Source organism: Zalophus californianus, chromosome 3 (genome assembly GCF_009762305.2).
Source record: "Zalophus californianus isolate mZalCal1 chromosome 3, mZalCal1.pri.v2, whole genome shotgun sequence".
NCBI classification, from domain to species: domain Eukaryota; kingdom Metazoa; phylum Chordata; class Mammalia; order Carnivora; family Otariidae; genus Zalophus; species Zalophus californianus.
Genome location: NC_045597.1, coordinates 132,167,614 through 132,194,869, shown reverse-complemented (window position 1 = coordinate 132,194,869; position 27,256 = coordinate 132,167,614). Strand labels below are relative to the sequence as shown.

The window sequence follows — 27,256 nt, the reverse complement described above, 5'->3', positions numbered from 1 at the left end:
TGTCATCAAGTTCTGTTTCTCTGCTCCTTAAATAATTCTTAAATCTACCCCTCATCATTATCTTCAATATCATGAGCTTTATTCACATGCACATTTCTCTAACTTGACTATAACAGTGGCTTTCAAGTAGGTCTCTCCGCCTCCGGTTTCCTCCCATGTAATCCACCCTCGACATAGCTGACTCATTCTGATGTTTAAAAGCATGTTTTTATACATTTAAAAGGTGTTATTTTATTCCTTCAACAAATATTTACTGAGTATATTCCATGCTAGGCGTTATTCCAGGCACTGGGAAACAGCAGTGAACCAAAGGAACAAACATTCTTGCCCTCAGGGAGCTTATATTCTGTACAGTTCATGATTGCCATTATTATGTCTCTTTCTCCTATATATTATGTTATAAATCTTGGCAGATAAGGATAATGATGATGATGACATTGATGAGGGTTTTCATTTTACTGAGCATGTACTATGTGTCAGCCATTAAGTGGAGCTGCTTACATACAAATTATGTTGTAACAACCCACAAGGAAGTTATTAGGATGCTAATGGTGTGAATGAGGAAATTGAGACAAAGTTTAATAAGTCCAAAATCAGAGATAAAAAATGGTGGGGGCAAGATTTGATTCTGGCACTTTCTTTCTTCAAAACCTTGGCTACTACACTACACATCTCTTAGATTTTCAAAGGATTGTAGAGGAGGAAAAAAACCTTCCTCTAACTTCTTAAATTTAGTGACTGGAGGCCTGAGAATTGAAACTGACAAAAGACGGATTAGCAAAGGAAAAAACAGTTTGCGAATGTGCAAGGACCATATATGTACGAGTACTCAGTGATGAATAAACAAAGAGGTGGGCTTATATACCATTTTAACAAAGGGTGATAAATTGTGGAGAAGTAGTTAGACAAAGAAAAAAGAGGTTTGGCTCCTAGCAGGGGTAAATTATGGGATGGGGGCTGGGAAGTGTGTAAGGTAAACTAAGGATAGATACAGATTGTTCATGCAGACTCATTTCAGTGCCATTTCCCAAGAAGAGTCATTCTTCTCTTTCTGTTATGGAAGAGGGGGCACCTTTACAAATGGAAATTTCCTTTATGAATGGAAATTCCATTTACAAGCGGGAAATTTATGCCCTGTTTTTAGGCAGATATGGGGGAGCAGAGAGCTCTTCCTGTGTCTGTTGTTTCTTAATTGCCTTCAGCTCAGAATAGCTCTTATGCCAAAGTGGCATATTTTGGGGTTGCAGATTCTGATCCCCTTCAGGATTTACGAATAACTAACTGAATACTATAGATGCTTTTTGTAAAGCAAAGAACCACTGCGATACTCTGTTTATAAGATGACAATTTTGTATAAATAGTTTATCTAAGGCAGCAGTTTGCTCTTCAGAGGCAATGTCTGGAGATATTTTTGGTAGTCATGACTGAGAGTGGGGGTACTACTGCATCTAATGAGTAGCGGTCAGAAGAACAGAGAATTATCTGGCACAAATTATCAGAAGTGCTGAACTCAAGAAACCCTGACCTATAATGAGGCAGTTGTAAAAGCTTAACAAAATTTAGACTCTTATTTTTTCTGTTTTAAAGTCTCTGACTGAATGTATTCTTTATGTATTGAAGTAAAGCTTGTTTATATTTTAAAGGCTTCCTCCCTTGCCATCTTTCAGTTTAAGTTTAGTAATGGGCTTTCAGAGAAAATTGCCTATCAGTTGAATACTTTTTAAATATACTTATTTCTAAGTTTTAAGTACCACTTCACTCAATTGCTTATGAAAACATTAACTTAAAATTCTAATGAATGCTTTTATAATTTAAAAAATAATTAACGTTCTGTTCTTTAGATATAAAAATGATTCTAAAGGCCACTGATAGTAAACATTCTTCTTTAAACCCACTTACTGGTAGTAGTGATGGGTCTACACTGAGTCATCAGCTTTTGCAAGTCCTCTTTCTGGTAGCCATTTGGAAAGTGGTGGGCCGGGTACAGATATCTGGTATGTGACTATGGAACAGTTGTTCTTTGTAGGAAACTAAGTGATCTGTGTTTGATTCAAATCTGTGCTATTGGTCCTGACAGCATCATGTTTTCCGATTAAGTTCCAAGAACTTTCCTGGCCTTTGCGGTCTCACTTCATGATTTGAAATTCAAAATATAAATTCATATGACAAAATGGAGGTCATATTCAATATAATAATTTTTCTTTTCCCTTAAAAACAGTCCTTAAAAGTTCTTTGGGGTGGGGAACAGCCCTTGAAAAGGAGAGGTCCCCTATTCCCTGTTACTCCCCACTGAAAACATCAGAGGCCTAGAATTTATTTGTTCATGAAGTTGTCTGTTTCTTGACAGACATTACAATCAATACACAGTTTTTGAACACCCATGCATAAAAGATGTACACTTTCTTAGTTCAGCATACATTTCTGCTTATAGACCAGAGCACCATAGTTGCTTTACCCCATCTGTTCCATAATGCTGTAAGAGATTAAGCACTCATTTTAGTTTACATCACTGTTTGATTAGACATATAACATTTCTCCTAATGAATTTCTCAGTTTCCTGTCTTCAAAAAAACTTGAGATTTTTGTGTATAAACGCAGAAGACTAAGTATCACATCTTTCTTAGAGTTTTTTAAAATAATGCTCATTATTCTAATGCATTTATTCAGTAGTTGTTGTTATGAAAACTACACAAGATAATTTTGGCAAAATGACCAATAGGACCATTGGTTCACTGCACCATTTCTGCTTAAGACAAGAATGGTGTAATCTTGGTCATGACTACGGAGGGAACACAGGGAACATTCAGCGTGAAATATGACACCTATAATTAGGAAGACCTGTGGTTATACCTTAGCAATTTTAAAGATGAGGTAATTTTGGGAGTGTTAAAAAAAAAAGCCAGCAATTAAAAGTTTTCAGCAGTTTATGAGGCAGTATGCTCTGCAAAAGAAATGCCTGCTATCTTTTGTCGTAAGGAGTTAATGTGGCATGTTATTAAGAACACAATTTGAAATAAAGTGTCCAAACCCCTTACATTTTTAAAATACTAACTTCATAGGCTCTTGTATCACTTCCCTGGGATCCAGGCAACTGGGAACAAATGAAGAAAAGTCTGTGAACAGCCAGGGACCTAAGGAATCATGTTTCACTCGGCGGGGGGAGGGGGGGAATAGAAGGGCTGAGATTAGATTAGACAAGGTGGGAAAGGGATATTGGCAGGTAATGTGCAGGAAAGTCACAACTTGGGTTATTTTTTAACTGGCGTCCTACAAACGGCCCGCGTGTAGGTGTCTCTCTCGCTAACTTGTAAATGAACTTCAGGTTCTCCTTAGCTGGGGCGACTTCTGAATCTGAGAACCTGGCGGCGGTTCAACGACCCCGCCCTCGGGGTCCCCAGGGGGCATCTTCTGGAGAGCTTGACAGTCTGGGACGCGGGCCCTCAAAGCAAACACAAACCCGCCTTGCTCCCCTTGCGTGGAAACTTCCCCGGCCTCGAGCAGAACGGGAGGGGGCGGCGGGGCGGCGGTTCCCCTCGCGGAGGCAGAGAACTGCGCGCGCGAGGCTCGGGGCGCGCGACGAGCGCGGCGGCCGCCGCCTCCTCCCCACCCCGCCTCTGCCGGCCCTGCCTCCTCCCTCCGCCCGGCTCGGCCTCCCTCGCTCCCTCCCCTCGTGGCTGGCTCCGGCGGCGGCGGCGGCGGTGGCGCGGCGGGGAGGGCGTGCGCCGGCCGAGAGGTGTCGGTGGTGAGGGAAGGGAAGTTTCAAGTGGAAGGTCGTTCGCCGGCCGGCTCGTCCTCCCGCTCTCCTCCGGCAGCATCATGGCGGAGCCAAGCGGCTCGCCCGTGCACGTCCAGCAGTCCCAGCAGACAGCCCCGGTGACAGCGGCGGCGGCGGCGCCCGCGGCCGCGACAGCAGCGGCGGCCCCGGCAGCGCCCGCGGCCCCGGCCCCGGCCCCGGCGGCGCAGGCCGTCGGCTGGCCCATCTGCAGGGACGCGTACGAACTGCAGGAGGTTATCGGTCAGTGCGGCGGGCACGGCGGGGCCGGCCCAGGCCGAGCGCCGAGGCCGGGAGGGAGGCGCGGCCGGGGGCGGGAGGGGGCGCGAGATGCCGGGCTCGCCTGCATGCACGCCCGGGAGGCAGAGCGGCCGGCTTCGGGGCCTACCGGCTTCAACAGTTTTTTTTTTTTTTGTTCGTTTTCTGAGCGCTGGTGCTGCAGGAGGCGGCGCGGCGGATGTGACTCGCACTGCAGACGAGCCGCATGCTGCAAACTTTTATCTCCCGGATCGCCGGGGCGGCGGAGCCGGGGACCTGGCAACGCCGCCGCATCACCCTCCACCGGCGCGGTGGGGCCGCAGCCCGTGGCGAGTGGCCACGCGGGCAGGGAGCTGCGGGTGGGGTGGAGTGGGGTGGGGTTGCGGGGGCGCCGCCCTGGGCTTCCAGCGCCCCCGCGCTGCGCCGGGGGGGGGGGCGCGTCCTGGGGGACTCGGGGCGCAGCCGCGCCTCTGCTCTTCAAGCTCCGCGCCTCCGCCTCCCGGGAGCAGCCTCCTGCGGTGGGTAACGGGGCCACGTAGGAATCGCGGAGGCCCGGGTTCTTTCCCGAGGCCGGGGAGGATGCTGGTCTCCCTCCCTGACAGCCGCTGCTCCACGCCCGTCTTGCAGCCCGGCGCGCCCCGGTACCCGCCTCTCGGTGCCCTGGCGCGCCGCCTGCCGCCCAGCCCGGCCGCCCGGGGAAAAGCAGGCGCCCTGGCCTCCTCCCCTGCACCGGGCCGGTGCTTTCCTCTGGTTCAGGGCCGAGCTGCAAGAGTGAAACCCGAGGCTTTCCGTGATCTGCTTCCTGCTGTTCAGTGCCATCTAGTCGGCTCACAAATATCACCTTATCTTACATTTTTTAAAAACCTGGCGAAGTCAACGGCAAGAAGCCGGCATTACTTTTCCTTGGGCCAAGCACGTGAAAGGCCCAGAGATTTGTGTTGACCCTTTACTTAGAACCTTTCCTATTGGGTCATCCTTTTTCAGAGTCTTGTTAGACCTAGTTAGGGAAGCCTCCAGGCAAAGTGGACCCTCCACTTCTAACCTAACTGGGGCTGCGATGGGGTGCAGCTTTTTAAGTACGGTGTTGAAAAAGGAATTAAGGATATTTATGTAAAAAATATATATGTGTATATATATATATTTTTTTGCTTTTCTTTAAAAAAAATTCTCCAGACCCCACTTTAAAAAATTGAAACAGGAGAATTTCATTAGGCGTTTAAATGAGTATCCCCTGCTTCTGTGTGAAACAGCATAGGCTGAAATACACATATATTTCATATATATGAGAAAATGATGGGCAGAACAGTCACCCAGAATATAAAAACTTCAAATAATCTAAAATAGACGTCTCTCTATAAAATTCTTTGAAAACCCAGACTTTCCACAACTTTGGGCCAGGGGTTGTCAAGGGATGTGTCTTTGTGTCACTGCCTGGATTAAATCACTTTACGGGCTTCTCAAAGCCTATCCAGTGAAAACTGCTTTAACCTGGCGTATAAGCCCCTTCAATTTTTTGGTTTTGCCCCTTCCCAGAATCTGCTTGTGTTGATTGTACCCTGAATATTCTGCTGTCCTATGACATATCTGGTCTCCCATTCCCCGTTGTCTGGGCACAGGCTCTTTCTTCTCTCATCCAAGTGCCCATGTTTGTAGGGAATCTCTCAGCTTCCAAGGCCAGAGGGAGTTTTCCTTGAGAAGCCTTTTGCTTTTCCTGAGGCAAAGTACATTGGCTTCCTCTGCACCTCTTTTTACATACTTCATAGCATGTGATCCCCTATTTTTTATTTGTGGCACAAAATCTAAGGCCCTACTATGTCCCAAGCATTGTGCTAGATGTTAGTAGTATACAAGTTAATAAAAATGGTTCCTGCCCTCAAGGACTCCGCAACTTTATGTAAACGATTCTATAAGACGTGAAGAGTGAGTTCTGGGAGAGCACAAAGGTGGAGGGGGCTGGGCATCACGGGAACACCAGAATTTAGTTATAATCAATTTATGTGCTTATTTTGTCAATTATCAGGGTTATGATGCAAGCTTTGCCTTTTGAAAGCATAGTATTTTGAGTTGACTAGTTTTGTGAGCTAATGAATAAAAATCTTTTAAGTGTTGTGATTAATTGCACGGCTTCTTTCTGCTTGCAGTAACGGCATTGCTAATTATGGTTGGTCAGTTTACCTAAGGAATTTGAGAACAGAAACACCTGCTTATTACTCCTACCCCGAGTTTTGCACATTCACACTGTGGGAAGGGCTTTTCTACATTTTAAATTTATCTCATATTTTTCCAACTAAACGATGGTCTTTGCCGAGGCCATGTTATTGACAAATCAGATTGCTGGAATAGGGTTTTGCCAGGGCTTAATGTTTATAGGGAATTACAAGCCCATTTCCATTCCGTGTTTAATGCTAGTTGAGTGATTACACGTGAACTTATGGTGAACCACTTTTGCTTAAACATTACACGCAGAAGTTAGTAGTTCAGACACCGAACTAGTTTCGACACGAATGCGGGTGGAGAGCCTCTGCCTCCCCCTTCCATTCGGCAGGTGTCATATGATGGGGCTCCGGCAGTGTGAACTGCGACCAGCAGGAGGCTCGGATGTGCCTGAGCAGAAGACGAAGGGAGGCGCCGTGTTTTAACTTTCCAGCGTGGCACAGAGCACTTTTTCTTCATTTCCTCCTGGGCAGAGATTGGGGCCTCAGGATTACGAGAGAATCGGTTTACTAAAATTCAAACAAAGCAGATTCAGTTGTTTGACTTCTGTTTTAGAAAAGTAAACACGGGATTTTGCAAGTCTAAAAATAAAGGTTTCTCCTCTGTTGTATTGCTGTTCTTGTGTTGTAAAAGATCGATGGAGAATTTGTAATGCTCTTAGGGGTAATCTAGTTCAGAAGTTTATGCATGACCTTGGAAATGATGTCAAGTCGATTGGAGGGAGCTTTATACTTAGGGGTTGAAAGTGTTGGGAAATTATTAAACTCCTTTTAGCCTCGATATTCTTATCTTCGTAGACTTGAGATATTAGTGTCTCCTAAGCAAGTAGCTGCTCTTGGGAGGTCGTCTTTCCTCTTTATCCTCTTCAGCCTCGCGAAGCTTTGTCCCTCACCCCTCCATCCCAGCCTCCAATTCCTTTTTTAGAAGTACCCGGGGTACCCAAAGATAGGCCAATTGGAAAATTAGTTTATTTGTTGGTGATATTAATAGTGTTACCTTTTTTGTGGAGCAGAATGAACAGCGAGTCATGTAAATGCTGGCTTTGGTATCTGTAGTAGAACTGAACCACCTCAAGGAACTTTTCTATCAAAGTGCCATAGTCGCCGCCATACCAGTTTCTGTACTTGAGTCCGATCGTTGTGGTAGGGGGGCTGTGATCTTGGCTGGTTTTCCTCACAGAAGCCCTAAATAGACTTGTGCCTCCGAGGATGTTTGCTTTTCTTAGGTTTTTTTTGCAGGATAAGCCTTTCTTTAGTTTTGTACTTGATTTCTCCGTGTTGATTCATTTTGTCCTGAGTGGTCATTTAGAATGATCTAAAAGTAATACCATTTAGGGGCGCCTGGCTAGCTCGGCCGGTGGAGCATGTGACTCTTGATCTTGGGGTTGTGAGTTCAAGCCCCACGTTGGGTTTAGAGATTACTTAAAAATAAAATCTTTTATAAAAAGTAATACATTTAATTTTTGGTCCTTGCCAACGCAAGAATTCGGTTCCTGGAATCCTAGCCATAGTTTGACCAAGGGCTACTCTGGGCACTTTATTTCTCTCCTGTGAATTTTTTTTTTTTTTTAACCATTCAGATGCATTTTCCCCAAGCCCAGGTAATAGGGCATATGGCCAGGTTTTCAAGGAGCAACAGTGTTTTTCCTAAAATGAGACCTGAAAGCAGCCCAGAGCACTCTCGTTTCACTCTGTGCTCTGAGTTTGTGCAGAGTTCTGTGGTTTAGAGATTAGAACTGGTTTTATGGATGTTCTAGAGGGATCTTGAGGACCCTGGGAGCTGCACTGGCTCACAGTCGTTTTTGTAGGATCTCAGAGGGCCAAGGCCCTGAGTGTGTATCTCCCAGACCTTTAAATGGGCTGCTTTGCTACTGCTGTTGGTTTGCTAGTTTGGCCTTTTTTTTTTTTTTTTTTTTTTTTTAAGTAAAAGAGGCTTCAGATATATGGCTTAAGAGGGCCTCAGCTTTCATATCATTTCACTTTTTTTTTTTTTGGTAAAGAGAAAAATGTATATAGAAATAATCTCTTTGTACTTTTTTATTATTGTGGTAAAATACACACATATACATCACATAAGATTTACCATTTTAACTGTTTTCTAAGCGTTTCAATCGTAATTGATATTAGTTACACTTATAACAGAAATGCTCTTTTATTTATTTTATAGAATTCACTGTGAAGCCATCCACACCTCAAGTTTGTATTTACTATTTGGATTTTGTCATCGTCTTCTCTGAATTTCGGTCATTTGTGTCTTTCATGAAATTTTTGTCTTTATCAGATTTATCAGTATGCCTTTCTTTATCATAATCTCCTATTTAAATAACAGCTTTAACGAGGTATACTTCACCTACCATACAATTCATCCCTATATAGTGTACAGTTCAGTGTGGGTTTTTTTTTTTTTTTTTACTATATCTACAGATCTCAACAAGGATAATAATTCGTTTTAGAGCACAGAAATGCTCTTTTAAAGGTGCTGTTCAAAGTGCCATGTGGGAAAATGTCTCTAGGTGCAAAGAGACTTTTGGTAGTATCATTAAAATATTTTATTTATGCTTTTGATTTGTGGGCAGTAACATTATGAGTTCCTCCCTGTCTGTGACAGTCTGTCATGCACTGCATTTTTGATGATGTCTGAGAATGAATTACAACATTGCAGGCTCGGAAGTCAGATGGCCAGGTCTGTTTCATATCTTGACCATAGCAGTCCCTGGCCTTGTGACCTTGAGCAAATTACTTAGCTGTGTCTGCACTCAGTTTCCTCATCGCTAACATGGAGATGATCAAGATAAGATTGTGAGGATTGAGAGAGTGTAAAGCCCTTAGAAGGGTGCCTGGCACAGGGCACGCTTAGCCATGACTACTAAAAGCGACGTTGGCTAATCAGATGCAAGGTATCAGGAGAGACCACAGCCCTGTCTCTGGCAAGATGTTGGAGTGGCTTGAAGGGTTTCTCTGCTCAGTTTCTAGCAGGGAGGGAGCGGGTGGGAGGGTTTGCCTGCTCCTGTCCTCCTTCTGGGGTGTGCTGGCTAGAAGGTAGCTGGCAGCTTCGCTTCCCCCCCCCCCCCAGCCTTGCATCTTCCCTCCTCTGCAGGAGGAAGTGGAGAGACCTGTGGAGCTCCTGGCCATTTGGAGAGCTCAGGGGTTTAGGTGCCAAATGGCCCTCTGACAAGTGGTGAGAGCATCCTGCGGGAAGGTTGCTGGGAGGAACGACCCATTATGACAGGGCTCTGAGAAGGACCTGCTAAGACTGCACTTTTCTTCCACCTCTGAGTTCGCCCTGTGGAGGCTGCCATGCTGGCAGGAAATGCTGCTGACTAAAAGAAACATCACCGGGTCCCAGAGCGTGAGAGGACAGGAGCATTTGTTTTCAGATAAAGTCATCACTACTGCTCCCCTATCTCCTTCCTTCCCTCTCTGCTTTTCCCTCCACTTAAAAATACTCTCAGGTCTTTCTTATCTTTAACAACAAAAGAGAACAAAAGAAAACACTCACTACTCCTTCCTCCTCTAGCCACTACCTTCTCTCCTTCCTTCCTTCCTTCGGCAGCTAAGCCGCTTGAAAGAACCTCTCATTCACGTCTCAGCCGGCTGCCATCTGGCTCGCGCCCTATCGCTAAGAAACCAGAGTTGCCATCTCCACAATCAATGGGACCCTTGCGTGGCAGCCACAGCCCCGGGACACTGCAGTCCTCTCTTTTCCCCTCTGCCGGATTTGGCACCATCTGCCCTCTTTCCTTCTCCTCTCCCGCCGGCCCCTGCTCCAGGATCCCCTTCAACATATGCCTGCGGCTTCACCCATCCCCTGAAAGGCGGACATGCTCCCTCTTTGGACCAGCGCATCTGCTGCCCTTTCTAGGTCTTTGTGTAGGTGTTCCACAGAACTTCGTACTCACGATTAAACTCACTGTCTCTCCACCTTTGCTTCGTCAACATCCTCCTTAAGACCCTCGAGCATGAGGGGCGCCTGGGTGGCTCCATCGTTAAGCGTCTGCTTTCAGCTCAGGTCATGATCCCAGGGTCCTGGGATCGAGCCCCGCATCGGGCTCCCTGCTCTGCGGGAAGCCAGCTTCTCCCTCTCCCACTCCCCCTGCTTGTGTTCCCTCTCACACTGTCTCTCTCTCTGTCAAATAAATAAATAAAATCTTTAAAAATAAATAGACCCTCGAGCGCGAAGCAAACATCCCACACTTTCCTGTGTCCTTCCATCTCCCACATAGAACTGGTCATCAGTCCTCGATATTCTGCGTCCTTGTCATCTTCTTTGCTCTGTCTTTAACTCCTCCTCTTGGCCACCACCGGTTTAGTCCAGTCCCTGATCAGTTCTTATTTGGGTTATTGTAATAAGTTCCTAGGTAGGTTCCTTCCTCGTCTCCGTTCTTGCTTCCAGCTACAGTATGCACTGTTAGCAAAATGAAAGAGCTATACCAACATTTTTATCAGTTACCCCAGGCTTACACACTTTTCGTGGCTTTTGTATCATTCTTAAGGTTAACTCTAAGCATGGTGTTGAAGGCCTTTTTGGGAATTGTCTCTTGCCTCCCTTTCCAGACAGACCTTCCTTGTCATTTCCATTCTCTAACTCCCAGCCCGTGGGAACCTTTTGCAGTTGCTGAAATGATTCATTCATATTATCCTACCCTTGCAAGGCAAGTTTTCACTCTGCTTGGAACACCATTCTACACCCTTCCCTACAGTCTCCATTTATCTAACAGAGAACACTGTCTCTCCTTTTAAGTTTTACCTTCATTGAAGTATAACATGCATGTGGAAAAGCGTCCAATTCATAAATGTACAAATGTACAGCTTGGTGCACATTCATAAATTGAACACACCCAGGTCTGGCCTCCCTGTTAAGACCTGGAATAAATGATTTCTTCACAGCCAACAGTCTCTGCCCCTGAGCCTCCTTTCCCTTTGCGCCTTGCTATGTTGGGTATTTCACCCCCTGGCGGTCCTCATACTGTGTGCAAATTGTTTGCTTCCTTGCCCATCCTGGCATTAGATGTTAACTCCCTCTTGAGGACCGTGTCTCTGGCCTCTACACCCCACACCTCATATTAAGTATTTGATAAATGTTTTCTGGATTAAAGTCTGAACTCTGGGGATAGACACTCTTTCCCTTGTTTAAGGAGAACATTGCCTGACTTCTAAAAATTTGCCTCCCTGGATCCTGAAGAGTCGATCTTGCCCGTGGTTGATGATGATGCTTATTTAGTTGCGTTTGGGCCAGTCAGCTTAAAGGGCTCTGTAGAAATTAGCTCATTAATCCTCCCAGATGAAGAGTAAGCACTTGAGCGCTTGCACTTGCCTGTACTGTGCAGGGAGGCAGCGTGCAGAGGCTCGACTTGCCTGAGGTCATTGGACTGCAAGGTGGTCTCTCCGGATGAAGGACCCAGAGCTCTCTATCACAGTTGCGGCATCCTTTTACTTAGGCGCTGTAGAGCAGGACAGGGAGGTCCTGGTACTGGTCTCTTCTTCTCTAGAGCTTTCCTTTCTTTGGTACACCCATGACCTCTCTCTTCCTGTTTATGTATTTATATATAACCCAACCTTGAAGTTCTATGGGGCCTCTTGCTGTGTAGAAATCAGGACTGTTGGGAAAAGATCAAGATATAAGTGAAACACAGGAACAGAATATCAGGACAGGTGGCTTTCAAAGGTTGTTATGATGGCAGGGATTGTATTTTTAGAAATAATAAGAGACCAAAGGTAATAGGATTGGTGTGGATAGTATAGGGTATGGCTAAGACCATAGACCATTCTTCTTTTTAATTCAAAATCAATCTAATAGGTGTTATAATTCCTCCTATGGTGTATTCATTGGGAAGAAATCTTTTTTCCTGCTTAAATAGAATTCTTGTAATCCTATGAGGTTTTGCATTTTTCTCCAGGATGGGTTTTTTAAATTATACCAAACAACTCCAAGATGGTTGAAGTGATTCAAGTGTTTCGAGTGTTTCTTTTTGCAAATCTGCCATTCATTGGTCAAGTTTTTGATTCGAGAGAAGAATTCAATATGTTAATTAAAAAGGCATTTTAGGCTTGGCTTAACTGGGGAGCAGGGGAGAAATAGCAGCTCTTACGAGAATGAGTTGGCAGTGCTTTAGTTCTAGAATTGATTTAGGTACACACTTTGGAATCTGATGTGAGTAAATGCTGATATAGTTCATGTTTCTTTCCACCTGCCAGTTGTCTGAGAATAAGCTCTGGTTTAATTTTAAGAAACTTCTTGGACATTGAGGAATTAGACGAATTGACTTTTAAAACTGATTGTATATGTAAATATATAGGAAAATATCATTTTAAGATAGACTTTTGTTTTCAAACTTCTTTCGGTAAGTGACATTTAGTATAATTCTCAGAGGCCAAGTAGTGGGGGTGCTCATTCAGTTCTTCCCTTAGGTGAAAGTATAGGTTTTGGTGACGTTTTTGGGGTTTAGGTCACTGTTAGAGCTATTTGCTGGAAGAACTAATGTGGTAAGTGAAGATTGATGACTTTCTGCCATATGAATGATAGATCTTCATTTGGGGAATATATTTTTAAATTTAATTTTATTAATTTTTTTTTTAAAGTAAACTCTACCCCCAACATGGGGCTTAAACTTAGGACCCTGAGATCAAGAGTCACGTGCTCTACCAATTGAGCCAGCCAGGCACCTTCATTTGGGGAGTATTTTGGAAGCCAGTGACCTGTGACAGTTCTGAGACTTCTCATAATCATTCTGTTGATGGTTGAGGTCTTATAAGAACCCGTGCTCTTGTTTTGTACTGGTAGCATCAGTTTTGACCAGGGTTTATAACGGGCGCATTCCAATTGCTTTTTTGCTTGCCCTGTTTAGTTTGGGGGTTGATATTTTCTGGATTGGTGCCTATTGGCCTATCTTGTATTACTTACATTTTAATTAGAATTATCTGGTCCGTCCTTCCTTCCTTCCTTCCTTCCTTCATAATTGGCAATGTCACCATCCCCTTTGCTTAATTATGGGGTGACTCAAGAAAGCAGGGAGAAAGAGTGCTCTGGGGAAGGAATGATAGGTCATTGTTGGGTTTTATAAGTCAATTCCTAAGAGAGGAATGGCATTAAGAATGCAGAATCAGGAAATTTAATTTTGGAACAGACTGAAGAGAAAATCCATTCCTGCTCCTTTGTTTTATAGATCAAGACTCTAGTGGCTTAAGTTCTTCAACTTTATTTATTATTTTAAGCTTTTGGTCCCAAAGTTCTTAGAATCTCAGGCTTGTGATTCCTGCCTAGTTTAGTTTTTTTTTTTTCTACATACATCACATTGGTTCCTCATTAGTGAAAAGGAAGAAGTTAGAAATATTACTGAGTCAATGAATTTTATAACTACCATTTTAACAGAGTATCCATCTGGGATCGTATTTACCATGTAACTATCACAGTAAAAATCTTACTTATTTCTTTAGAGGTGTTAAAATGATCTTTATGTATATTTCTTCATCAGGGTGTGTTTTATTTAACATGTAAGCATGGTGGTGTATGAACATAAAGTCATTTCATTTCTATCATCATCCTTTGCCTGCTCTGTTAAAATAGACTGGGTTATAACCTTATCAGTGAGGTGGAGTTGGGGGCGTGCATGGGCGTGTTGGAAAGTAAAAGGCTGAGGAGCAGCAAGGTGATGGGTGAAGAAAGCATATGAAGTAGAGGAACTTCAGAGCTGATCACTAGCTGGAGCAGTTCCTGCGCAAGAGCCAGGTCCCTTCTGCCAGGCTGATGCGTTGTCACGGCGAGAGCAGCGACAGTGTTCTTTACTGGCTGTCTGGTTCTAAGCTGTCCGGTATGGTAGCCGCTAGCCACATGTGGCTATTTAAATTTAAAATAATGGAAATTAAATAATTTTGGAGGGGTGAGTGGAGAATAGGCGGAGCACAGAGGATGTCTAGGCTGTGAAAGCATTCTATGGGATAGCATAATGATGGCTACATGACATTATCCTTTTCCCCAAACCCATTCCCCAAACTCTGAGCGTATGGCATCCAGAGTGAACCCTGATGTCAGCTATGCACTTCGGGTGGTAACAACGTGCCGGTGTGGGTTCGTCCGTTGTGACAAGGGGATGTTGATAATGGGGGAGGCTTTGCGTGTTGGGGGGGCGGCAGAGGGTATGTGGGAAATCTCTGCCTTCCTCTCGGTCTTGCTGTAAACATAAAACTGCTCCGAAGAATAAATCTTTAAAGAAGTTAAGTAAAGGACAGTTCCTCAGTTTCACTAGGCACATTTCAAGTGCTCAGTAGCTAATTGTGGCTAGTGTGGCTATAGAACTGGATTTTGTTTCTTTAACTGCAAGTCTATAATCCATACTATCCAATAAGCCTATTGGATAGCTCAGATATAGATTATTCCATTACCACAAAACGTTTTATTGGACAGCACTGGATGATAACTTCTCCAGAATGTTCAGAAAACGACTAAATATTGTGACGGCCACCTCCTGATAACATGCTACGGCGTTGACACTGACTTGGAAGTACAAAAAGGAGAGAGGCAATGCTAACCTTATTTAAAAAATAAAATCTTTTGTTTCACTCTGTGCTCTATTTGAAAGCTAATTGATTCGTATTTTCAGAAGAACAGTTATTCTTTCTTGGTGTGTGGTGAAACAGATAACTTCTGTTGACGTAGGGAGATAGTTCTGAAGTGTGAGTTTTTATCTTACCCACTTAACTCATTCTGGGATGTTCCTGTGATTATTGTAAACACGGAGAATCCTCCCAAATGAAATCCACTATTTTCAGAAGTATCAAAATGTTACATTTCCTTAAGAAATCACTTCAGAGTCTCGGGCTTGGATGTGGTAGACCTTATCACTTCAGTTTATTTTCTTTTATTTATGAAGAAAGAACTGACTAGGGTTTTTTTTTTTTTAAATGAAATTACAAAGGAGTTGTGAAATTAACTCTACTTGGAAAAAATAATACCTATACCAATTTTAGTCACCGAAATGGTGACTTTGAATCATGGACACTTCTTTTCTCTTGAGTTTAAAACAATTTGGTATCTCAGTCATTAAAAGATTAATGGTTTAACCTAAGTAATGTATCACAAAGCAAATGAAACATCCGGTATTTAAGTCAGTACCTTAACAGAAATGCACACTTGGTAACCACTGTTTGGGTAGGATACCTGCTTTGTTAAGAGAGAGAATTAATGACTGAGGGGTGAAAAAAAAGTCTGTGCAGGGAGATTAACTGGGTTTAATTTTGGGCAATTCAGGAACAGTCTGTACTTTCTCATGTTTGGTGTCCCTTGGGTGACTGGGGCCGTAACAGAATATTTTACTATGTAATCCTTTAAAATTTTTCCTTGTGTATGCCCTTTCAAGTTTCTGGATTCCTACATCCAGTGCCTGACCTTCAACAAGGGTTGTTGTGGAAACAGTCTTAACATGGCACCTTTCCTGGGCACTTGGGAGGCTGAAATAGAGCTAGGAGCAATGTCTCTGTGTAGTTTCAAATTGTGATCATTAGGACTCACTTAAGAAGAGGAATATTTTTGGCATAAGTTAAGATCAGGGGCTAGATTGTTTATCTTTACTAAAATACTCATCAGTTGTTTAAAAAGTGACCATCTCTAGGACTAAGACATAATGAGCCTCTGAGTTCATTTCTAGCCATCTTCCCGATTGTTTCTACAGAAGCAGCAAGACTTTTTAAGGGCCATAATTTCATGTCCTGCTCTTTAAAGCCCATTAGAAATAGACAATATAGGCATCTTGGAAGCTTATTTTTGCTAAAATAGCCTTAAAAGCAGGTAAGTGACATGCAGTCACTAGTGTGGGTAAAAGTTCCAGGTACTTGTGCTTGCTTGTAGCTTATGTTCCATTTAGTCTACCTTATGAAGAGTGAATTGTCTTTAGCTGTGTACAGTTGTTTAAAAATTAAATATTCCCTTGTCTCTTGGAGCTACTTGGAAGAAGGGGAGTGTCAAACATATGAAAGGTGATCTCCATGGGATACGATTGACTTTAAAATTGATCACACCAGAATTTACCTACACAAGAAATACTGTTTCCTTTAATAAGGAGGTGGGAGGTGGTGGGAGGCTGTCCACTTACACTTTATAGCTACATTTTATTTTATTTATTCTTTTAAAGATTTTATTTATTGTCTCAGAGAGAGCACAAGCTGGGGGAGCGGAGCGGCAGGCAGAGGGAGAAGCAGGCTCCCCGCTGAACAAGGAGCCCCATGAGGGACTCGATCCCAGGAGCCTGGGATCATGACCTGAGCCGAAGGCAGGCGCTTAACCGACTGAGCCACCCAGGTGCCCCTGCATTTTATTTTAAATGAAAAAAATTACCCGTTTCTATCAGCCCTCCTACGAAGAAATGAGACCGATTTCTAATGTGACATTAATTTGCTCTTGAGATATTTCCAGAAACTGTTTCAAGCACTTGTAGCTTTATTGGAATAATAATTTAATTTTGCAGAATGACTCTAGCCTGAACAGTGGTGTTGGTTGTTTAAAGTCATTGTTTTTAATAGATTCGGCATCACTACTTCACAGAAGTACTGAGATGACCCAGGACTGTGGTTTGAGATTACAATGAGTTGTTTGTCTAGAGGTAAGGATAGCACAAGCAAAAGCTGATGCTGGACTGAGAGGATGCATGGTCGAGTGGGGAGAAGATTCCAAGATGAGATCTGTGAAGCCAGAGATGAGCACCAGGCAGCCAAAGACCTCAAGACCTGAGCAGGAGTAAGAGACACAGAGAGAGAAAGAACTCAGGGGCATATCCAAGTTTAAAATTTGCAGGGGTTTGGCAAGGGGTCAAAGCAAGTAGGGGCAATATAGTTTTTCCCGGAAAGTTTCCGTGGCAACATCTGGTTGAGTTGGGCACCTCATTTAAAGCTTTGCCTTCAGGGGCCAAGGCTCAGTGTGGACTTCGACAGTCCTTCTATCAGCTAGGTATAGTTGTGTTACAAACCTACTGGCTTAAACCAATGACCATTCTATTTGCTTACGATTCTGTGGGTTGGCGATTTGTCGGCTGGGCCGGGCAGGTCTGGTCTTGCCTAGGGCCAGTCCATGGCCAGCTGGGCTGGGGCTATCTCTTTTAAGACAATCTCACTTGTGTGTGTGGTGGTTGGTGCTGGCTGTCAGCTGGCCCTCTCTCCTCTGATTTTGCATTCTCAAGGAGGCTCACCTGAGCTTTATCCCTTGGCTGCAGCCGTGTGCGAGGTTAGCAGGGCTGCAGCTGCAAGGGCTCCAGAGGCCGAGGCTTGGGACTCACCCAGTGTTGCTCTGTGTCACTCGCGTCACCCGGCCAGCTCAGATTCAAAGGGAAGGGAAATCCATTTCCTTGCTTGTTGGGCGGAGAGGTAAAATCACATGGCCAAAGGACATGTATACAGAGATGGGAGGAATTCTTACTGCCCTCTTTGCGAAGTCTCTACCACAGTAGCTTTATTTAGCTGGAGAGTGATGAATAGACAATGTTTGATATTCATTTAACTTTCCTTTTTAACTTGTGGTAGGGGAGCTAATTGCTCACCTACCTTCATTTTGGTTATTACAGCGTGGCTGATTATAGGTTTTTATAAACTAACGGACTGGGTGAACTATCTGTCAGAGTGAGTTTTGCTAGAGAAGTAACTTTAGAAGTATATAACTTGCTAAATAATCTAAAGATGTTGATTCCAGTTGGACATTTGAAGGGTGAAGGGGTGTGTGTGTGTGTGTGTGTGTGTAATGCTGATCCTTTTTAGCTTTGAGGTGTTTTATTCCAGACTGACCTTAAAATTCAACACATTAAAACTATAGGTTGTTTGCATGCATATGTACTTATTTCTCCTGCCATCTAGAAGACAGTGAACCAGATCTATCATAGCCCCCAAAATAACATGTTGTCTCTGCATCACTCAGTTCAAGTGTAGATTGTTGCTTACATAATTATGGAAGTTTCTTCACTTTGAAGTCAATCCAGCAATATTTTACTGCCAGTTTTATAATCAGTTATAATCTATAAAAAAAGATTTGCCATCCTATTAGGATAAAAAGATGAGAAATCTAGTAATAGTTATTGGCAGAATTTGCCCATTTTCTTTAGTTTATCATATAGGAATGTCAGAAATAAGAGACGGATGGGAGATGTGCGAGGATACCATTTATTAAATTGCAGTCTTTCTGGTAAAAGCACTTATGAAATATCGTATGCTTTTAGATGTGGGAAGAGGGCTGAGTGTTATCGTTATACATTTACAGATTTAAATGTGACTTCTGTTTTTTCCAAAAGGGGAGACTGACGTGTACGTTGATTAGATACGTGGAATGTCCTTCCTGTGGTTGGCCCACATCGTTTTGTCACAAAAGGAAGGAGGATTGAGAAAAGGGTGTTACCTAGACCTCTGGGTTGTAAAAACCTCCAAGCTTGTTTATCTTAAACTTTCCAAATATTATACAAGCATTATACAGAAAATGTGGATAATACAAATGAGTAAAAGGGGAAATTCCACCCGTCACCTCATTGTGCAGGGCTAGATGGTGTTTGAATTTTCATGTAGGAGTGTAAGTTGAGATGGGATAGGACTTTAAAAAAAAAGTATAGGGCGCCTGGGTGGCTCAGTTGTTAAGCGTCTGCCTTTGGCTCAGGTCATGGTCCCAGGGTCCTGGGATCGAGCCCCACATCGGGCTCCCTGCTAGGCGGGAAGCCTGCTTCTCCCTCTCCCACTCCCCCTGCTTGTGTTCCCTCTCTCGCTGTGTCTCTCTCTGTCAAATAAATAAATAAAATCTTTAAAAAAAAAGTATAAATGGATATATTTGGAGATTGATACATTTTAGCATTGTCAGTGTTTTCACATTTCATTTGTTTTGAGAAAGAAATATAAACCAGTGGTAGATTAATACTTGTTGGCAAAAGTGATTTGTTTCTCAAAAATTTGATACACACTGAAAGTGAAGCACACTTTATGATTATTAGACAGATTATATATATGTATCTTTCTCACACTTACGTGTTTTCAGAATACATTTACCACCTAATGTTAATGTCTGTGTTGCAATTTAGTATTTCCTACAAGTGTCTGTTATTTGCCTTTTGTCCTCTGCGTGCTATGGATCCACCTTATTTGGTATTTGGTACTTTCCTGATTGGAAGTGAAAACATTTTACAGAAAGTTCTGGGATGGAGGGAACTGAAGAGTAAGTAACTTTCTCATTGTTTGTGGGTGTCTTTGAACACAGTAATGACTTTTAGATTTCACCTTGACCTTTCATATCAAACCTAGAGCTGACAGTATGAGGATTTTTTAAGATTGGGTAAATATATGCTTTTTTTAAAGATTTTATTTATTTCTTAGAGAGAGAGAGTATGAGAGAGAGAGAGCACGAGAGGGAAGAGGGTCAGAGGGAGAAGCAGACTCCCTGCTGAGCAGGGAGCCCGATGTGGGACTCGATCCCAGGACTCCAGGATCATGACCCGAGCCGAAGGCAGTTGCTTAACCAACTGAGCCACCCAGGCGCCCTATGCTATCTTTTTGTAGAACCAGCTATTTGGTTTCATGGGCACCCAGGGGAAATGAATCTTTAGGAATTTAATTTGATGGTCTGAATGTTGAATTTTTTGGTTTTTTAAGTTTCAAGGATTTTAGAGCATTTTCAACAAAAGGTTGAAGTAGCTATTGGCACAACTAGTCTCTATTTTATTTTTAAAACTTTTTAAATTACAAGGATATAAAAAATACTTTAGTCAAGTAGGTGAAAATAACAACCCTCAATTTTCATTTCCAGAGTTACTCTCTGTGGTCAGTGTGGTATGTATCTTTCTGGATGTTTTTCTGTGTATACATATGCGCGTAGATTTTTTCCAAAGTTTAATAATTTCATTTTAAAGATTTTATTTATTTTGGAGAAAGAGCATGTACTTGAGGGCACCAGCAGGAGGGAGGGGCAGAGGGAGGGGGAGAAGCAGAGTCCTTGCTGAGCAGGGGGCCCGACATGGACCCTGGGATCATGATCTGAGCCAAAGGCAGACACTTAACCAACACTTAACCTGAGCCACCCAGGAATACTCAAAATTTAATTATTATACATGTAATATGGTAACTGTGCATATTGGTCTACACTTAGTGATTTTACTTCTACGAAGTAGTAATATGTATTACTTCTGTGTATTTTCTGTATATATTTGTAGTAAAATATACACATCACAAATATTCACAGCTATATTCTAGGTCATTTCTCATAGATCCATCATCTCATTTAATAATATTTTATTATTTATATTTAAATATTCTTATTTCTATTCCAGGTCCATTTCTATTCTGTGGATACACTTTAACCAATCTTTTATTGGTTAACTTATTGGTTGTCTCCAGGTTTCTGTATTTCTGTGAGACAGATATCCCAAAGTGGGACCGCAGGAACAAATGGTATTGCATTTGTACTTTTGATTGTGGAAATTTCCTCCAACTGTTAGCTAGTTAGTCGCCTTCTTAGTTGCTCCCCTTTCTGCCCTTAAAGGTAGACGGGAGTTAGATTGAGAAGGCATCTTGCCTTATCTCCTACTTGACCCAGACCTGAGCTATTTAAGACCAGGGGGAGAAAATGATGGGTGAGGTGGGGTGGTCGTGGATTGGAAAAAGAGAAAAATTATCATCCAAGTGCACTTTATGAACTTAAGAAATGAAAGGTCATGACGTTTATTACTGTGAATCAACTGACAGAATGATCTTTCTGAATTGGTGAAAAGTCTGGATTATAGAATGTAACAAATTTGATTTATTCTTTGGGTTACAAGGCCCAGGGACTCACTGAGGTTACCCCCGAGTAACAGGACATTGCCTATGAAGACAGATGTGGGAATGGAGGGGCAGGAATACCATCCCCGGTCCCAGGGCTTTGCAGCAGTCCAGGAAGTCCTGGGCACCTGGCTCTGGGGGACTTGCAGGCTTCTCGTGAGCCCCGTAAGTGGACAGGACCGCAGCAGCGGGAATTTTGGGGCCTTCAGTCCAGAATCCTCTAACCTTGGTGTCATTTAGCCAATTGGGCTGAGTCTGCTTTTGCCCTTGTCTACCTGCTCCTCTCTCCGCACTCCTGCGGTTTCTGCTGGCTCAGAATTTTGCCTCATTCAGAACCGTTACGGCTTTTCTCTTCCTCTTTCCCTTTTAGCCGCAGCTATGTCTGCTGATGGCTAGATTCTCTCTTTATTTACCAATCTTAATGCCAAAGACTGAGAATCCAGTTTTGACCAGAGTCCCTGCATAGGACACCTGCCTGCCTGTGAACTGCTGCCCAAAGCTCAGGTGCCCTCTTCAGGTGAGGGTGAAATGCAGGAAGCCCCTACCTGGGAAGGGATCTTGGGGGTGGTAGGCGCCACGAGTCAGTGTTTATCGCACATTGCTCTTAGCGAAGTGACCCGTCCGGAATGTGATCCCGATTAGTGTGCTTTTTTGTTATACACACACACACACACACACACACACTTTGTTATACAAATATATATTAGACAAATATGTATATAATATATATGTAATGTTATACAAATATATATACTTGTGATGAGCTTAAAAAAGCAGTTTATTCTTTTAAGTCAGTAAATACTTCCCTGGGACACAGGCTCCCCTTTTCCCCATGGAGTAAATTGGGAAAATTTGTGCCCCGTCTCAGCTGTAAATTATCTTCAATTCTGAAGTACTGATGCCTGGATCATGAGATACGGTTTTGCCTTTTCTGCTGGTCTGGAAAGTGGCATGAAATAGTTCATCCTGTTTATGACGGTGCAGTTCTGAAAAATAGACCTGGATCCCAGGACTGCGTGAACAACTCACTTTCCGATGCGAGTAGTCTTATCTCAGCTGCACCTTCTCCCACGTATGTTAGGAAGAGTATCTAGTCCTCCCTAATTTTATTAGGTGTTGGCCACTCCAGTGTTTCAGAGATGAAGAGTCATTTGTATTTCTCTAAAGTTGCTTTGTTTTCTTCCTGAGGGTCACAGTCAAGTTTCCCCCACACCCTTGGCTTTTCCTGTTCTCCCTCCTCAACCCCAGTCTGCTTCTCCTTCAAAATCATGGCTAGTAGGTTGTTTCAGTGACTCTTGAATTCCTGAGCCCTTAACTGGGCGGCCCATGTCTCTCAGCATCTCAGAAGCAGTTGTCCTGTTACTTTTTAAAATGAGAACCATGTTCATGAAATGCTGTCTTGGTTTGGTTTCAGATCACTTGAACTGTTATCTGATTTAAGAGGCAGCTCTGAAGCCCCTGTTTACCAAAAGGTTTTGATTATCATTTTGTAGGAATTTTTGTTGGGTAAAAGAAAGATGAGCCTTTGGAAAAGACAACCAAATGGCCTTATTTCATTTTGGAAAGTTTCTTTTGGTGGTCTTGAATTTGGTATTTTAATCTGCTTCAGAATTGCTGCTTCTCACTGAGCAAAATTAAATGTTATTGAAGTCTGTGCCCTGCTCTGTATTTTTTAGGAGAAAAATCTTTTAAATACTTTTGGGTAAGGGCATGTGTAATTTAAAGCTTTCATTTTGACAGCTTGGTTTTAGCCGATAGGCATGTTAATCTCTATTTGATTGCTTTGGTGGCAGTTGAAAATCACCTAGTGCCTGGCTTAGAGTGCATTTATAAATGTACTTTCTTTTGGTTTTCATTTTGTGAAATAATAAAGTGAATTTTCCTACATGTTACTTTATTACAGATTTGACTGATTACCAGATTTATTTATTTTTCCTAAAGATTTTATTTATTTATTAGAGAGAGAGAAAGTAAGCGCGTGCATGAGCAGGGGGAGGAGCAGAGGGGGAGAGAGAAGAAGGGGGAAAGAATCTCAAGCTGACTCTGCGCTGAGCATGGAGCCCAACTCCATCCCAGGACCCTGAGATCACGACCTGAGTGGAAACCAAGAGTCGGACGCTCAACCAACCGAGCCACCCAGGTGCCCCTGATTACCAGATTGAAGTAAAGAGTTTAACCATTTTTTCCTTTTGATTCTATGTCCCTTTATCCTTTTCTTAATGCTGGTATGCTGATGTATGGGTAGCTGCCTTTTCAGTTATTTTATAGCATGATAGAGTGGAATTTTTTTTAAGCACTTTCATTCTTTTCAGTTTTGGCTTAATTTTCATTATGTTCTTTCTTAATTTGGAAGAGTCAAAGTATATGTTAATATGATTATATATAGAATATGTGACTATTACATCAATTTTTTTCTTTATGTGTATGGAGGCAAAAGATATATGTGTGTAAAATTATATATGACCAAAGAAAAATTATGGGTAATAAAGTTATTTGACTCTTGGGGAGAATTTTATTATATCTCTTGAGATATAATAATCTTTGAAGGAAAGTGTTGACAATTAAAATTTTGGGAGGGTTTCTCCTCTCTACCTGGAAGACTTGAGGGCACATAAAGGTGATTCGAGCCAACTGGATGATTCTGATGCAGACTCCTGAAGTACCCGCAGTGTGTCTCCTGGACTGAGTACTTTACATCCTTTCGTGTCATTCTTACCTCATTCTTGCCAGGATTGGCATGATGATCCTAGTTTTACAAATTAGGAAGCAGAGACTTGGGCGATCACATAATCTGTTGAAGGTCACACAGGTGGATGTGAACCCATCGAGCCCTGGTTGCAAAGCACCTGTCCTTTCCAGGGTCCCTTGACTCCTCTGCTTTTGCTATTTGATCTGCCTTTACGATTCTCAAGCTATCAGGACAGAGTTAATTTCTAGAAGGAAGGTCCCTATTTTTAAAGCAACATCCCATGGTGTCATGCTGCTTTAGTGATCCTACTTTGACTTGTAGTTGAGCTGAAACTTGCACATTAGGCCATCCCAGGCTTAGATCCCATTGGCATCATTTACCAGCTTTGTGACTGTGAGCCACTTCCTTGGCCTCATTGTGCTTCATGGTGCTTCATCATCAAAATCAGGACCGTCATATCAGCCTTGCCAGATAATAATTATAATGCATAATAAATAACAATGATGATGATTGTAATTATAGCAGTTAGCACTGAGGAGCTATTATGTATCAACCCCTGGGCTAAAAGCTTTTTGTAGTTCAGTGAATCCTCACAGTAACACCAAGGATGAAGGTTCAGTTATCTCTGTTTTATACAGAAAGTCCTCAGTATGTGAAGTCGTTTTATTTTTTTGAAGATTTTATTTTTATGTGAGAGAGAACGAGTGAGTGAGCTTGCGCATGTGTGTGCACATGGGGAAGGGGCAGAGCAGGGGACAAGCAGACTCTCCGCTGAGCGCCAACCTTGACCTGAGCCAAAACCAAGAGTCGGAGGTGTAACGGACCGAGCCACCCACGCGCCCCTGTGAAGTCTTTTTAAATTATTTCTATTTTTCATGCCAGTATACCTTTCCATTGGTATGCATAATTCAGGATTCACTGACTTAGAGAATTCACTCAATAAATTTGAACACCTATTATATGGTCATTAAGTTCAAGTTTTTCTCTTTGTTTTATTTGAGTGATAACTTTTTACACATATAATTAATTCTTGAACAGGTTGTGTTGTTAAAAGATTAATTTTATGATAAGCACTAATTTAAATAATCACAAACAGGAAAAGCATAGACAGAAGTGCCTACATTCCGAGCTAGTTTTTATTGTGTCCTCCAAATTAATTAATGCTACTATGTTGGTAGAAAGGGCTCTGGAGATTATATGAGGGGGCCAGGAATCTTTTAAAAATGCCCTCTATTCGTCCTCTCATCTTTTCTTCTCTATCATACAAAGTGCCTAGAAATTCAGTCAATAAGGCATAAAACAGCAATCCTCGTGGCCTGTCATCTGTCTACAACCAATGATGGGGATGCTGGGAGGTTTGAAAACGTTATTAACATTAATGTGAAAATGTTGACATCTATAGAGAACACAGTTCGGGCAGTGGACCCAAATACGTTTCATTATAAAAGAGAAAACAGTAGGGCTTTGCTCATGTACTTCCCAACATTGAAACTAGACCAAAAAATTCAGTCAAAACAGCAGACTATTAAATATTTAAAAGAAAAGAAAAAAAAAAAAAACCCAGGCAAATGCACCCCTGTCTGAATGATCCTGTAATATCCTGGAATCTCCTGTCAGGGAGTACAGGGCTTTATGTCGGTTAAGAAAGTTCTTCCCCACATGTTGGAGAAGGTGGAACCATGCTTCTCAGAACATGAAAAAGAGGGTGGGGGGAGTAATGAGTCTCTTCAGAAAGACCTGAACAACTGAGCTGGCCAAAGGTGAGAACGTCTACCTCCCTGCTTTTATCTGATCACAGGGTGGGCTGATGATTTTCCATCTTTTTGGTGTTTGTTGAGCTCCAACGTATGCCAGGCATTGCTGCATCTTGGTTGTAGAGAAGAAGCTCACTTTGGGGTGTGACCTTGAGGAACTTTGTCTCCAGGGGAAAACGGAACTAATTGCACCACAGTGAGGTGATTCTCTGGTGGAAGTGTGTAACCAAAATTTAAAGCTAATTGCTCCATCCCCAAAGTCATCCTGTCTTTTTCATCAGTAACATGTCATATATAGTTATTGTCAGGATCTTAAAAGAAGGCATTTCAAATCCAGTTTGTTAAATTCCCACCGCCCACGGTGTGCTGTAAAGTTTGTCCCAAGACGGTATTGTAGCGAGAGATCGACAGGACTAATGTTTTGATAAAAGCTCGATAATCCTCATCATGAAAACAGTTTCTGAAGTTTAGTGCTGTCTCTACAAACATGCGTTAAGTGTAGCATTGGTTGAATGTATATGTAAACATATATGTATATACGTCTGGCTTTTTGATGTGCATGTATTGACATCATGCTTTTATCTTATATGTAAACTATGGACTCTGAGATCATCAGTTTAAACTTTCAACAAGGAAGAGAAATAATGAAAAGGAACAATGGTTATTTTGTTTTCCCAGTAATTAAATTTACCATTGTTCGGAGAAATCAGCAAATGACCACAGGAAGTGAATTTAATCATGTTGTGCCTTTGAACAAAGGTATTCTGGGTCTAGTGGAATTTTTTACTTCTCATCATCCTGTTCACATGTTCACTTGCCTCCCTGTGCTGAAATCAACCACAGTTCACTATGATTTAACCACGTTCACAGATAATAATTTTAATACAAAAGAAATGGACTCGGGAAACAAAAGGAACTATTTTTTCTGACTCTTTTCTTACAGGTCAGCACTCAAAGCCAAAGATTTTTACCTTTTACTGGAAAAATATTTTCCTATGTAAGGTTTTTCTGTGAAGGCCCACTTGAAAATAGAACCCCTTCCATGCAGCCTAGATTAAATTGGAGGTGCTGTTTGATTAGCGGTGAGTCAGGATGTAGAATCTTACAAATCTTCTCAATTGCACACGTGTGCAACTGTATCATCTTTGACAATTTAGTTTTTTTTTTTTTTCGTCTAAAAGGAATTAAAACATTTAGTGGAGAACTGTTTAGAACCAGAGCTTGCCCTAGAAACACTGGCTTTCATTTTATGGACTGTTTTTCTTGATCCAGTTGAAAGAGAGTTTGACATGTCCTTTGGCATTGCCCGTCCATGTTATCTCTTTGAGATGCAAAGCTCTGTACCGTGTTAGTCATCTCTTACACTTCATCAGTGCTTTATTAATAGCTTCTTTGCCAAGTACTTTATACGCACATCTCATTTAATACTCCTATCAAGCCAATGGGGAAACCAGAGCCCCAAGTTTAAAAAAAAAAAATTTACCAGGGTCAGATTCAGTTTCCCTCTCTTTTAAGTCCATACTCTTTTTTTTTTTAATATTTTATTTATTCATTTGAGACACAGAGATACAGAGAGAGAAAGCATGAGCAGGGAGAGAGGGAGAGGGAGAAGCAGGCCCCTCACTAAGTCCATACTCTTAACCACGACTGCTCCATAGCTTCGAGTGGTTTGCTCTCTGTTGCAGGGGACCCCTCCCAGGTAAGCTGACAGCATGTTCCCTGCATCACTGTCAAAAGGCTTTGTTTGTCATTTATTGCTGTTGCTAACTGAGCCATTTAATTTCATTCCATTATTTTTTCTCAC

General features: G+C 42.4%; 1 protein-coding gene across 2 annotated transcripts in view; it reads left to right on the top strand.

The window, feature by feature from the left end:
• Positions 1-3,691: 3,691 nt before the first annotated feature.
• Positions 3,692-27,256, top strand: part of STK39 (serine/threonine kinase 39) — a 296,995-nt gene continuing 273,430 nt past the window's right edge. Inside the window, exon 1 of one of the 2 annotated variants that reach the window (XM_027591011.2) lies at positions 3,692-4,015. In XM_027591011.2, coding sequence (XP_027446812.1) covers positions 3,817-4,015 — 199 coding nt within the window. In that variant the 5' untranslated portion in view covers positions 3,692-3,816. The remainder of the gene's footprint in view (positions 4,016-27,256) is intronic. The other variant, XM_027591010.2, reaches the window with a different exon arrangement.